Below are 14,686 nucleotides of genomic sequence, written 5' to 3' on the forward strand. Positions count from 1 at the left end.
ATAAGAGTCATGTTGTAGAATTTTTCTGATAATATGTTATTTTCTTTGTAAAGATGTTTAGACATTATGTATCCTGTTCTGTTTTAATGCTCATGTGTGAAGTTGATGTTTCGAAAGTGATTCTCATCTTTTATTTTTGTACTCATGTCATAATTCCTGTAACACTGATGTATATGTTTATTTCTATTCTGTTGTAAAGCCTGTACTACAAATGTTATCTGTATTGTTATGTTTTAATGATGTATTTTGTACCTTTGTAATTGTATTCTAATGTTATAATATTGTAATTGACACCAGTTCATCATATTATTAACTTGTAAGATCCATTTCACTGCCCACGTTTCTGTTGGTCATAGTATACGGACAATATGTGAGAAGTAGGGACTGTTAGTGTTTGCACGTGTGTTAATAATTCAGCAAGGGACTGGATAACAACATTGCTGGTTCTAAGGACAATTCCAAAAACTTTGTGAGTGCACAAGTGGTGGTTATGGACTTGCTATATTGTCTGCAAGACTCTTCGATGGTGATTGTGCACCTGCACAGTCTGCAGCGGATGGCTACTGGCCATCTCTACAAGGACTACAGTGGGTCTATACCTTTGCTGACTCACCAGTACCATTATTTCTACAAGGATTGCAGTGGGTCTGCACCTCTGGTGGCCCACCAATACCACAATCTCTACCAGGACTACAGTGGGTCTGCACCTCTGGTGGCCCACCAATACCATAATCTCTACCAGGACTACAGTGGGTCTGCTCTGTGATGACCTACCTACCAATCTTCTTCAAAACGTCGAATGACTCTGCTGTGGGGTTGCTCTGTTGTGTTCCATTACCTGTCAGCATGTCAAGAGTCAGCACTGTCTTTCCGTTGGAAAGACAACACTACTTCTTCAAGACTGCATGGAAATCCACTACTTCCATGTGCATTTTCTTTTACTGCTCAGACATTGAGAAAAACACTGCTATTTTGCTGTGATGGATGATCAGGACTGTCTTTATGGACTGTGAGAAAATTTTAGCTTTTGACCAACATTGTATCAATAAGTGTGAGCATTGGATATCTTTGTTAGTGTAATTATAAAAAATTTTATCAAATCATTATTGGCCACTGGCCAAAAAAATTTGTAAAATTTTTTGTGGGGAGCATGGGGGCTATGTAAGTAGGCTGTTTAGATTTTTATATTGGTAATGCCACGTAGCGCTCTGTATGAAAATCACTGGCTGTGCTGTGTGCAGTCTGTGGCTAGTTTGCATTGTTGTCTGCCATTGTAGTGTTGGGCAGCGGCAGCTGGATGTGAACAGCGCGTAGCGTTGCGCAGTTAGAGGTGAGCCGCCAGCAGTGGTGGATGTGTGGAAGGAAATGGCGGAGTTTTGAAATTACATTTATTATGACTTTTGATGATATTAAGGTAAATACAGTGTTTGTTCTCTATTAAAATCTTTCATTTGCTAACTATCCCTATCAGTAGTTAGTGCCTTCAGTAGTTTGAATCTTTTATTTAGCTGGCTGTAGTGGCGCTCGCTGTACTGCAGTAGTTCGAGTAATGAAGATTTTTGTGAGGTAAGTTATTTGTGAAAGGTATAGTTTAATGTTAGTCAGGGCCATTCTTTTGCAGGGATCTTTGAGAGTCAGATTGCGTTGCGCTAAAAATATTGTGTCACTTTAGTGAATGTTTGAGTACGTTCAGTTTTGCTCAGCTGTTTGAAAAGCAAATAGTGTAAGAGGTTTATCAGCACAATCGTGTATAATTGTTCTAAGGGGACGTTTCACACGTTCAGTGTGGTTGCTGGCCCACAACGTCTTTATGGTAGGGCTGAGTCATCTGGATGAGAGGAAGGAGCAGTCAGCAGCGTCAAAAGTAGTCGAGGCTGTCGTCCTTTGCTCATCGCACTGTGAACTGTCGTGTCCGACAGCGAAGTTTTTGGGAATTAACGTGCCAAGTGAAGGGCTGGTTTCGCTGACGCCAGTTATACCCTCCCCTATGCCGTTTTCGTGTCAATTCTGAGGGGTGGTGGGACTGAAATGTTTTTCCTCGGATACCCATTCTAAGATTTATAGTTTATTTTTGGAATTCAAGGAAAGGGATGTGAGCCTTATATTTTCATAGGATGTGTCGTATTTCATATTTCTACGCTACACGTTTTTCAGACAGTAGTTTTCAGTAGTCGACATGATACGCCACAAGGTTCTGAGTACGAATAGTGTGAGCTTTGCTTGATAGTATAACTGTTGCAGAAAGAATTCTAAGACCAACTATGTCGGCTACGCTCCTGTTTGGTCTTAAAACAGTTTGCAGAGCACAGAGAGAAAATTAACAAGCAGAAAAGTTACACCATAAGGAAAGCACCTGATTTCAGTACAGAGACTTCCGTTGCAGAGATGTCAAAAGAAGAGATGAATTATGGGTAAGAGGGGTGTGACGACCTTCTCATTATGTAATACGCCAACGTGGCGTTGGGCGGAATAGTGGTGAACCCAACCTTACACCTCACAAGAACTTCTGAGCTGTGGCCTTTTCTGCACTTGCGTCAACACTTCACTACTTGACAAGTCGCCGAGCCGAGGGTGACGTCACAGGGTGCCAGGCTTTTGAAACATTACAGAGGAAGGTTGAGACAAGTTTCAAAGTTAAGCGTCGCAAAGAGGGAAAATTACGGTGTTTCGAAAAAGTGATCCTTTGTGTTGCGCAGCGTATAAAGGATGTAACGGATATAAGAGTAGATATTTCTGTCGATGTCTGAGGACGGGTTACTAATCATCACTACGTATGGAAAAAAACTTGGAAATTTGTGGTAAGGACTAGGGGACCAAACTGCTGAGGACATCGGCCCCTAGGCTTACTCACTACTTAAACTAATTTACGCTAAGGACAACACACACACCCATGCCCGAGGGAGGACTCGAACCTCCGACGGGAAAAGACGCTCGAACCGTGACAAGACGTCAGAGACCGCACGGCTACCCCGCGCGGCTACGTAAGGACTTACGTCATTTAGAGACTAATAATTATAGCTATTACAAGTCGTACGTTTTTAGGTTGGTTAGTACCTCCAAGTACATGTGGCAGGAGAAACCCAGTAATGGAGTAATGGTTATTTTCCCCTGGGAAATTTTGTTTTGGCTCCCATAACAACGAGCTACGGTACATTTTTCGCGGACTTTTTATTGTGTACCAGGACCGCAGAAGAAAAACATGTACACTCTATAACGGGTATAAGTGCAGACGCTTGTTGAAGTACAAATGTGTGGACGCAAAAAAGTTATTCTATACGGGCGGGCGTAGTCCACTTAGTGGTCAGTTACAACAGTGCAGGAAACATCAGGTAGAAAATTATGTGATATATTCATGCGAAGATTGTTAGATGCAGAGAAAAAACAACCAACACAGTAATGTGTGTACATATTAAGGTACCATACATGAAAGCGTCTGCACTTATACCCGTTATAGAGTGTACATGTTTTTCTTCTGCGGTCCTGGTACACAATAAAAAGTCCGCGAAAAATGTACCGTAGCTCGTTGTTATGGGAGCCAAAACAAAATTTCCCAGCCCGTCGATAAAGCTCATTTGAAGAAGAAAAGGGGCAATCCATTCTGAGCCGGTGCGAGTGTGTAGTGACAATGTACTATCATATGACACAGTGGTTAGGTAGCGAAGACGCTTGCATTGTGGTTAAACACATCTGAATGACGAAAACGAGGTGGCAGATTATCTATGTAGAAGCGGGAATAGCAAGAGAAGTTAGAAGATTCCTGTGTTACAATCAAGCCGATAATAGAAAAATGGAAAATCAGCAGCAAATAAGTTTTCAACATCTTGCATGAAATTTTCAATATGACGAAGATCGCCGACCGCTGCGTACCGTGACTTCTCACACAGACTGAAAAACTGCTTCGACCCGAGTCACTGTCAGAAATGTTTCAGCTGTGTCAGGCCAGTCCAAGATGACTTCTTTGGTCTCCTAGTCATTACCGAGGAGAGTGGTGGGTGTATCACTATGACCACGTGAAAGACCTCGAGAAAAAGGAACTAATCAGTCTATGGAAACATGTGAATTCGTCACCACAGAAAAAGGTGAAGATCCAGTCATTATGATGCATGGTGAGCGAGAGTGTTTTTTTGGACTGCCATAGTGTGGTGCCGACAGACGATGCTTTTAAGGCAAAAAACGTCACAGGAGAATACAAGCGAAATACAGTTAAGACGAGCCGTCACTGGAAGCCGTACAGTTGGGTGTTTTGGGCCCATGACAAGGTCCCAGCTCACACTGCACAGAACACCATCACGTGTGCAGCTGCTTTGGTCTGCCAGATTTTTGCCTCAGCCTCGTATTTTTCTGATATCCCACCTAGTGACTTCTTCCACGCTCTTCATACGGAGAAATCAGAGCAGCAGGAATTTCCTGAATGAAAACGAGATTATTTTCGTGGTAGAAGGTTTCCTCAACAGTCCGAAAGGTGCGATATGATTAAGGACTCTGTCAAGTCATTCATCAATGAGAAAAATGTTGTAGATTGATATACTGTGCCACCTAGCCACAAAACATGCGGAAAATGACCGAAACTGGTCTAGCCTTCTGACAAGGAGAGTTCCCAAATAAAATCTGATTAATACTTGTCTTCAAATTACGAGTCTATTGATAAAGATCACAGGCGAATAGGCCCAATAGATTAAAAGCCAATTTAATTAAATGACAATTAAATAATATCAAACTAATTTTCCCCAGCAATTAGGTACCTCTGTAGGCTTGCCTCACCACAGGACTCCCGGCACGTCAAGAGATTATAACTTTCTGATGGCTGGTTTAATCAATACAGAAGTTCTACAGTATAGCGCATTCCTGGATGGCGGAGGTAGCAGTTAATTTGAATTTCTGTCGGGAGGGACACAGACCGCCCGCCGTTTTCGTGGAAGACCAGCTGTTCCAGGTCTTCCATCGTGTTGTCCGCAGGCATTGCCTTTACTGTCTGTACCTGTTAGGTTTATCACAGGGCTCCTCTTGTTGCCAGTAGGGGCGTACAGTGTCGTTGGGTCTTTGTACAAGGGACGCCATCACCATTTTCCTTGATCGCAGCATGATTTATATCGGTGTGATAACTGAAACTTTATCTCTACCTTCACAGTGTAGAGATGCAGGAGTATATGCAAATAAGAACTCAAAAATAAAATATAATAATCCATATGTCTGTTCTTAATAAAAAAAAAGTTTTTGAACTTTATAAACTTTTTCTCGAGTTGAAAGAAAAATATGATAGAGAGAGACATGAGACTTCATTAAGCAATTGAATTAAAAATAAATTTTAATTATGAATGTAGTATGATACTTACTGGTAGTTGATGATTTCGCGGTAAGGACTTCTCTTTTTGAAAGCAATTGCCAGCTGTGTGCTAATGTACTCCTGGGTGGTCGTCACGGTACATTTCAGGGAATCCTCGTGCAGCCTAAACTCTACCAGGTGAGACAGGAACGCGTGCTTGTCTGTGCTGCACAGCCGGTCGAACGCTTGTGTCGGGTGTTCTGGCATGTTCTCCTTCACCACGATTTTATTGTATATCTGTCTGGTGACAGACTCTTCTGAATCCTGAAAGATGTTACACAATATCTGTACTATGGGTAGTCAGAGGAAATTCATAAATAACTTCGAATAAGACAGTTGTTGTAGTCTGATGCAGTCCTCCATTCTAGTCAATCCCTCAACAGTCTCTTCATTTCAGCATACCTACCCCAACCGAAGTTGTTTACCATAATCGAGTGCCTCACGAATGTGTGTGCCCTCTCCTTCCCCCCTCCCTCCGCCTCCAACTCCGCCACCATATTTTCCTCCATTAACAAATTAAATATTCCTTCATGTCTCAGGATGTCTCCCACCGACCAATTCCTTCTTTTAGTCAGGCTATGCCATTAAGAACTTTTCTTGTCGACTAGATTCAGTACCGCTTCGTTTATTTATCCTTTCTAAACACCGAATCTTCAGAATTATTCTGTAACAGTAAAATTTAAAAGTTTCACTCTCGTCTTGTCTGAAGTGTTCATCGCCCACCTTTCACTTCTGTACCAGGCTACACTCCAGACAAAAGCTTTCAGAGAATAATTCCTAACACTTTAATTACATTCCGTCTTAATATACACTCTCAGATAAAAGAAACACGCAACACGAAGAAATTATACGAATGGAATGGAAATCGGTAGATGTGATGTACACATACACACAAACAGATTACAATTTCAGAAAAACTGAATAATTTATTCAAGAGAAAGAGCTTCACAAATTGTACAAGTCCACAACGCATTGATCCACCTATCACTCTTATGTAAGCAGTTACTCAGCTTGGCATTGAATGTTAAGAGTTCTTGGATGTCCCCTTGAGGATTATCGTTCCAAATGCTGCCCAACTGGTGCGCTGGATCGTCAAAATCTCGTGATGGTTGGAGGGTCCTGGCCGTAATATGTTCTCACTTGCGGAGAGTTCCTAGCCAAGGAAGGGTTTGTCAAGCAGTAGAAACTCTCGCTGTATGCGGGCGGGCGTTATCTTGTTGAAATGTAAGCCCAGGATGCCTTGCCATGAAGGGTAACAAAACGGGCGCATAATATCGTCGACGTACCACTGTACTGTAAGGGTACAGCGGACGGCAACCAAAGGGTCCTACTGCGAAATGAAATGGCATCCCAGGCCATCATGCCTTGTTGTCAGGCCGTATGGCGGATGATAGGTTGGTGTTCTGGGGTGTCTCCAGATACGTCATCGGAGCTGTGTTCGAAGCGGGACGCATCACTCAAGACAATTCTACTCCACTCAATGAGATTCCATGTACAGAAGAATATGGTAGCTGGAACTTCCTTCTTCCTTATTGGAGGTAAGAAATGAAAGAGGAAGCCGTCTGGTAGAATTTTGCACAGAGCATAACTTAATCATAGCTAACACTTGGTTCAAGAATCATAAAAGAAGGTTGTAGACATGGAGAAGCCTGGAGATACTAAAAGGTATCAGATATTATATAATGGTAAGACAGAGATTCAGGTACCAGGTTTTAAATCGTAAGACATTTACAGAGGCAGTTGTGGACTCTGACCACAATATATTGGTTATGACCTGTAGATTAAAACAGAAGAAACTGCAAAAAGGTGGGAATTTAAGGAGATGGGACCTGGATAAACTGAAAGAACCAGAGGTTGTACAGAGTTTCAGGGAGAGCACAAGGGAACAATTGACAGGAATGGGGGAAAGAAATACAGTAGAAGAAGAATGGGTAGCTTTGAGAGATAAAGTAGTGAAGGCAGCAGAAGATCAAGTAGGTAAAAAGACGAGGGTTAGTAGAAATCCTTGGGTAACGGAAGAAATATTGAATTTAATTAATGAGAAAATATAAAAATGCAGTAAATGAAGCAGGCAAAAAGGAATACAAACGTCTCAAAAATGAGATCGACAGGAAGTGCAAAATGGCTAAGCAGGGAAGGCTAGAGGACAAATGTAAGGATTTTGTGGCTTATCTCACGAGGGGTAAGATAGATACTGCCTACAGGAAAATTAAATAGACCTTTGGAGAAATGAGAGCCACATGTATGAATATCAAGAGCTCAGATGGAAACCCAGTTCTAAGCAAAGAAGGGAAAGCAGAAAGGTGGAAGGAGTATGTAGAGGATCTATACAATGGCGATGTATGGAAATGGAAGAGGATGTAGATGAAGATGAAATGGGAGATACGATACTGCGTGAAGAGTTTGACAGAGCACTGAAAGACCTGAGTCGAAACAAGGCCCAGGGAGTAGACAACATTCCATTAGAACTACTGACGGCCTTGGGAGAGCCAGTCCTGACAAAACTATACCATCTGGTGAGCAAGATGTATGAGACAGGCGAAATACCCTCAGACTTCAAGAAGAATATAATAATTCCTATCCCAAAGAAAGCAGGTGTTGACAGATGTGAAAATTATCGAACTATCAGTTTAATAAGTCACAGCTGCAAAATACTAACGCGAATTCTTTACAGACGAATGGAAAAACTGGTAGAAGCCGACCTCGGGGAAGATCAGTTTGGATTCCGTAGAAATGTTAGAACACGTGAGGCAATACTGACCTTACGACATATCTTAGAAGAAAGGTTAAGGAAAGGCAAACCTACGTTTCTAGCATTTGTATACTTAGAGAAAGCTTTTGACAATGTTGACTGGAATACTCTCTTTCAAATTCTAAAGGTGGCAGGGATAAAATACAGGGACCGAAAGGCTATTTACAATTTGTACAGAAACCAGATGGCAGTTATAAGACTCGAGGGGCATGAAGGGGAAGCAGTGGTTGGGAAGGGAGTGAGACAAAGTTGTAGCCTCTCCCCGATGTTATTCAATCTGTATATTGAGCAAGCAGTAAAGGAAACAAAAGAAAAATTCGGAGTAGGTATTAAAATCCATGGAGAAGAAGTTTGAGGTTCACCGACGACATTGTAATTCTGTCAGAGACAGCAAAGGACTTGGAAGAGCAGTTGAACGGAATGGACAGTATCTTGAAAGGAGAATATAAGATGAACATCAACAAAAGCAAAACGAGGATAATGGAATGTAGTCAAATTAAATCGGTTTATGCTGAGGGAATTAGATTAGGAAATGAGACACTTAAAGTAGTAAAGGCGTTTTGCTATTTGGGGAGCAAAATAATGGATGATGGTCCAAATAGTGAGGATATAAAATGTAGACTGGCAATGGCAAGGAAAGCGTATCTGAAGGAGAGAAATTTGTTAACATCGAGTATAGATTTAAGTGTCAGAAAGTCGTTTCTGAAAGTATTTGTATGGAGTGTTGCCATGTATGGAAGTGAAACATGGACGATAAATAGTTTGGACAAGAAGAGAATAGAAGCTTTCGAAATGTGGTGCTACAGAAGAATGCTGAAGATTAGATGGGTAGATCACATAACTAATGAGGAGGTATTGAATAGAACTGGGAAGAAGAGGAGTTTGTGGCACAACTTGACAAGAAGAAGGGACCGGTTGGTAGGACATGTTCTGAGGCATCAAGGGATCACAAATTTAGCATTGGAGGGCAGCGTGGAGGGTAAAAATCGTAGAGGGAGACGAAGAGCTGAATACACTAAGCAGATTCAGAAGGATGTAGGTTGCAGTAAGTACTGGGAGATGAAGAAGCTTGCACAGGGTAGAGTAGCACGGAGAGCTGCATCAAACCAGTCTCAGGACTGAAGACCACAACAACAACAACAACAATATTTATCTTCATTCCATACCCCTAGCCCATCCTCTTCAACATCTGCTGCAGTTTTTAATCTAGTTCCGCCAGCAATGCTTGTTCATTAGCGTTTTTTATCGTCTTTCTTCTTTCTTTGTCAGTTACAATACCCTCGCGTTTCCTATGGCCTGTCCTGTCAGTTGTTCTCCAAATATGTGGAACATTTTCAGTGACACCGAACATTCTTTCTTTACACCTCTTCCAATGCTCACCTCTTTCGTCTCATCGATCCCTACTCTGCCACATATTGCTTTCTTTACATCTCGTTTATTGACGTTCTGTCTATCCAGTCGATGCCAGCACATTTTAAAATTCTCAGGTGTATATGCCGGTTCACTGTATCGAAAGCCTTCTTCCAGCCGATAAACAAGTATACACTCCCTTGTTCAGTTCTATCATTCTTTCACCAATCATCCACAGACAGCTTACAGACTCTTGTACCTTTACGCTTCCACAGTATTTTCTTCAATTTTCTTTCCAATACTCCCTAGTATAACTTTCGTTACAAGCTTTGTAACGCGACTGATAAATCCAATTATCCTATTGTCTTCGCATCCGTTTTTGTTACACGTTTTAGGCAAAGGTACTAGAATGGTATTAAGTTGATCTTGGGGACAAATTTCTGTGTTATAAATTCTGTTTGCTACCTCAATCTGGCTATGGAATTTGGAAATAACACCTCCAGTGCCACATTCTTTACTTTACTGAAGGTCCTGAATTGCTTTTCCTAATTCCTATTCAGTATCTTAGGACCTCAGTCTTCTTCATTCTGATGCCCTTCACCTTACACAACAAGTCTGTTGTTATTCACCTGTCCGCCGTATAACTCTTCCATATAACTCATCCACATTTTCTTCTCCTCTTGTGTAGTTACTGCTTGCACAAATGTTTATTTAACATTCCTTGTTCACTTATTTTCCTTGCTTCTCTTTCTATTATGGAATTCATTGTTCTGTACATTTCTTCCATTTGCCTTTCTTTCCCAGTTCTACTTCCTCACATTGTTTCCTCCTCCAGTCCCCTCTAGTTTGATCAGTTCACCTTCTTAGTTCATTGTACCGTTTCCTGTATTGTCTTCAGCCTTCTTTCGAAGTTTTCATTTCCTGCACTCATCCATTTTATCCAACATGCTTCATGTTATCCACTCTTTCTTATTTCTTGTTCTTACCACTTCTCCAATTTCTGTCTCTAATCCTTGCAACATTGTATTTTTAACGGTATTCCAATCGTCAGCGAATTCTCCACTTCTCTTTACATGTTCCAAGTGATTTTCCTTTCCTAAAGTTCTCATAATTGAATTTACCAATACCCCACTTCTTTATCTTCTATGTTTACTTAAAATGCTTTAATTTTGTCCTAATATCTGCTACGAGTAAATTATGGTCTGTATCGATGTCTGTTCCTGGAAAGGTTTTCTGCGGTCTTAATTCTGTTTTTGTATCTCTGGTAGATTATAACAAAGTCTTCTCAATATCTAGCAATATCACCTGGAGCTTTCTCTGTATACAACCTACGTTGAAGGTACCTGAACCAAGTATTAGCAATCCAGAGATCAATCGTTCATAGAACGCACTCACTTTTTCCTCCCTCCATTGGTCTTTCTCAGCCAGAGTATCCAACCACATTATTTCTTCTTCCGTTCTTGACTGTGCTATTCCAGTTTCTCATTGCTACAGTTCTTACTTATCCTTTCCCGTTTTCTTCGCGCAATTCTCATATATTTTGTATGCTTCCTAATCTCTTGCATCTGATGTTAGTATGTAAGCTTTAATAATCTATGTACCTTGTACGTACTGTATATTATCCCTCTTTCTCTATCCTATTTTCCCCTAATCTTCTAGCCTATTACACTTACATTGTCTCACACTTTTTGTAGGCCTACAAATCCGACTCATGGGTCTAGAATGTTTTTATGTCTTTTTTCCATTTTTAAATAACAGGGAAAGGCAGAGTTCCGCTTTCTGGCTCTAGACGGTTCAATCGGGCTCTATCGACCGCCGTGTCATCCTCTGCCACTGGTATCATCGGATGCGGTATGAAGGGGCAAGAGGTCAGCACACCACTCTCCCGGCCGTTGTCGTGTAGCTCCACAGTCGGCCTCATGAGGCTGAGTACACCCCATGCCTGTCGTCCCATCGTAGAAAAACCTCTCAGCTACGAAGACGGATCCCATTGCCTCTCTTCTTCTCTTACCTTTCCTAAAGCCACATTGATAGTCGTCTAAGAGCTCTTGCAATTTCCTTTTCCTGTCTTCTGACAATACCCCTCGGGCACTACCGCTCTGCCAGCGTTTATCCACGCTATAATATGTACGAGCCCACGATTCGTCTAAAGAAACTATCAGTGACTTCAATCGTTAATTAAATGGTTCAAATGGCTCTGACCACTATGAGACTTAACATCTGAGGTCATCAGTTCTCTAGAACTTAGAACTACTTAAACCTAACTAACCTAACCTAACTAACGTAAGGACATCACATACATCCATGCCCGAGGCAGGATTCGAACCTGCGGCCGTAGCGGTCGCGCGGTTCCACACTGAAGCGTTAGAATCGTTCGGCCACTCCGGCCGGCAATGGTTCATCCGTTAATTTTCTTACTAGGGGTAGGATGCCGTTGGGGAACAGGGTGTGGAGAACACATTGAATACTGATGTAGTTTATGTTGCCAGCCCTCTCACATTAAAGACATTCACCCCGCTGGGCCTTCATACATGAGTGATGATCGTCGGAAAGGCGAAGACATCGTTTTAGATACCGACCACTGAAATACCAACGACTCTCTTGAGTACTGAGATAGCTAGTGTGATGTCAGATCGGTACACTTGAGGTGTTAGGTTCTATGCAAGTCGCGTGTTAATTTTATCAACTTTCGGCCACCGCCCGAGTCGATCGACTGACGTTCTCGGGCCGAGTAGGTGTGAACCAAGCCGGCGTTAGCGCGACTCGCGGCCGGAGGTCTCCCTTCTATAGCCGGTGAGTAACGCGGACCACAACCACACAGACGCCATGATATCCACGGTCAGATTCGGACTCCCGTGTTGCGAAGAGCGGCCTCGTATTGGTACCGTTGGCAACTGGCCTGTCGAAACATTCGGTATTTCTGAACACGTTTTTGCGAACGCGATTCGCGTGAAAGTAACTAACAATGACGTATGAGTGCGAGTGTTCGGCTGCTTTCATGGGAGAGACTTGCAAAGTATCTGTAACATTAACCGGCATGGAACTGCGCACCGTAAATGTGCACAACTTGCCATTTTAGACATCCAATGTGGGTATAAAACAGGCGCCAGCGCCTTCCAGGATATTTGGGCAAATACAGTGGGACAAACGGTCCACGAACAAACATTCATACTGCATATAATGCAGTGCGAGCTGTGAAGAAGTATGTTCCGTCTTAGTTGATCGCAGATGGTTGCAAAGCTCTCATTACATACCGGGGCCAACCTCTAACATGTGCGTTCAGGGCCTGACAATCGTAGCATCCTGGCAAAGGCTCAGCTCTCGTGAGAATTAACGGAATCAATCTTTGCAGGAACACTTCTGCTTTAAGTCCTGTAGCACCAGAGAAGGCTGACTCACATCTGCAGGACGGACCCTCGACATTAGGATTCGAACCTACCGCCAAGTTAGCAGGCGTGCTCACACAATACCCTGCCACTGCAACGGCCGATTCAGCTTCAGCTAACAAGACGGCCGTGTCCACTTCTCCTCCAGATCCAAGCATACCCCAGGAGAAGAGAGAGCCAATGTACAGGGTGTTTATAAATGAATATCGGGGTTCGAAAAATGGTTCAAATGGCTCTGAGCGCTATGGGACTTAACTTCTGAGGTCATCAGTCACCTAGAACGTAGAACTACTTAAACCTAACTAACCTAAGGACATCACACACATCCATGCCCGAGGCAGGATTGGAACCTGCGACCGTAGACTGTAGCGCCTAGAACCGCTCGGCCACTCCGGCCGGCGAATATCGGGGTTGTGTAATACTTTATAATATTTATTATATTAAACTTACAGTTATAAATGATATGTTAAATGAAAGAGCAACTCAAACAGTTCTACCAAGAACCTTATAAAATTTCAATGTGAGCACCATTTGTCACACGGCACACATCAAGTCTATAGCCGAGTTCTTCCCAAACGTTGATAAGTGTGTCTTCAGTGATTGTAGCAACAGCTGCTTCAATCCGGTTTCTTAATTCAGGGAGGTCTGCTGGTAGCGGAGGCACGTACACAAGATCATTGATGAAGCCCCAAAGGAAAATATCGCATTGCGTTAGGTCGGGTGAATGTGGAGGCCATGTAAAGCAAGCACTGTCATTGGGGCGCCTTGCGGCCTATCCATCGTTTGGGTACAGTGAAGTTCAACCAAGTCTAGCGGATTGCGGCGGAAACATTGCGCGCTACGCATGCCCACTGGTGCCAAACACAACTGTTAGACATTTTTTAAATTTCTTTAAAGTCAGTACCGCCATTATACTGCTTTTTACTTGCATTGTTACTTTTTCAAGATCATGATTTCGGCTTTAAAGTGCCATTATCAAGTGTTTTAATGTTTTACGGTGCTTAATATGGCATAATGTCATATTTAAAATACACTATTAGACACATTGTGTAAGGGTCAATATTTCTGATAAAAGCCTACTGCTTTGTTTTATCACTGAGTGACTCAAGATGGTATACTCAGTGATAAAACAAAGTAGTAGGCTTTTACCAGAAATATTGTCCCTCAGACAATGTGTCTAATAGTGTATTTTAAATATGACAGTATGCCATCTTAGTCACTGTATAACATTAAAACACTTGATAATGGCACTTTAAAGCCGAAATCATGATCGTGAAAAAGTAAGAATGCAAATAAAAAACAGTCTAATGGCGGTACTGACTTTAAAGAAATATATTATGACCGTGGCCTCACATTATGAAAAAAAATTACAACTGTTTGAGTTGCACTTTCATTTGACACATCATTTATAACTGTAAGTTTAATGTAATAAATATTACGAAGCGTTAAAACCCCGATATTCATGTATTAACACCCTGTATTTGCTCCGAAACATCGACCTCTTCGGAAATGAAACCTGTGGTAGCAATACAGCGACAACCGAGAGGTCAAATCAGATTTTCTCACAAATGCGACCCTCTGTTCCACAAATTGCCCGCGATCATGCTTTGGCGCCCTCGAATTGAATTGCTCATCCCGAGTATCACAGCAAAATCGGCCTAAACGTGCACAGCAGGACGGGGGTATCTCAGACTGCCACCAGAAAAGCTGCACACGCAATAATAGGAGAAATTGTAACAAAATGGACACAGATGAGAAGGATTACGTCAACGCGTCCCTCCTCTGCGACGAAAATGTCGCGAGAGGACGTCTATGAGCAGCAGAGAGCAGGACCAATGAAGGTCAGCCAGTCTCCAGTCTCGGGCAAAAACATTG

At 42.2% G+C, this 14,686-nt stretch overlaps 1 protein-coding gene across 1 annotated transcript in view; it reads right to left on the minus strand.

Moving 5' to 3' along the window:
- Positions 1-14,686, minus strand: part of LOC126153424 (glutamate receptor ionotropic, kainate glr-3-like) — a 180,599-nt gene that overhangs the window by 28,582 nt on the left and 137,331 nt on the right. The window contains exon 8 of the mRNA XM_049916071.1: positions 5,334-5,587. Within this exon, the coding sequence (XP_049772028.1) occupies positions 5,334-5,587 (254 nt within the window). The remainder of the gene's footprint in view (positions 1-5,333; positions 5,588-14,686) is intronic.

Source organism: Schistocerca cancellata, chromosome 2, assembly GCF_023864275.1.
Source record: "Schistocerca cancellata isolate TAMUIC-IGC-003103 chromosome 2, iqSchCanc2.1, whole genome shotgun sequence".
In the NCBI taxonomy this organism is placed as follows: Eukaryota; Metazoa; Arthropoda; class Insecta; order Orthoptera; family Acrididae; genus Schistocerca; species Schistocerca cancellata.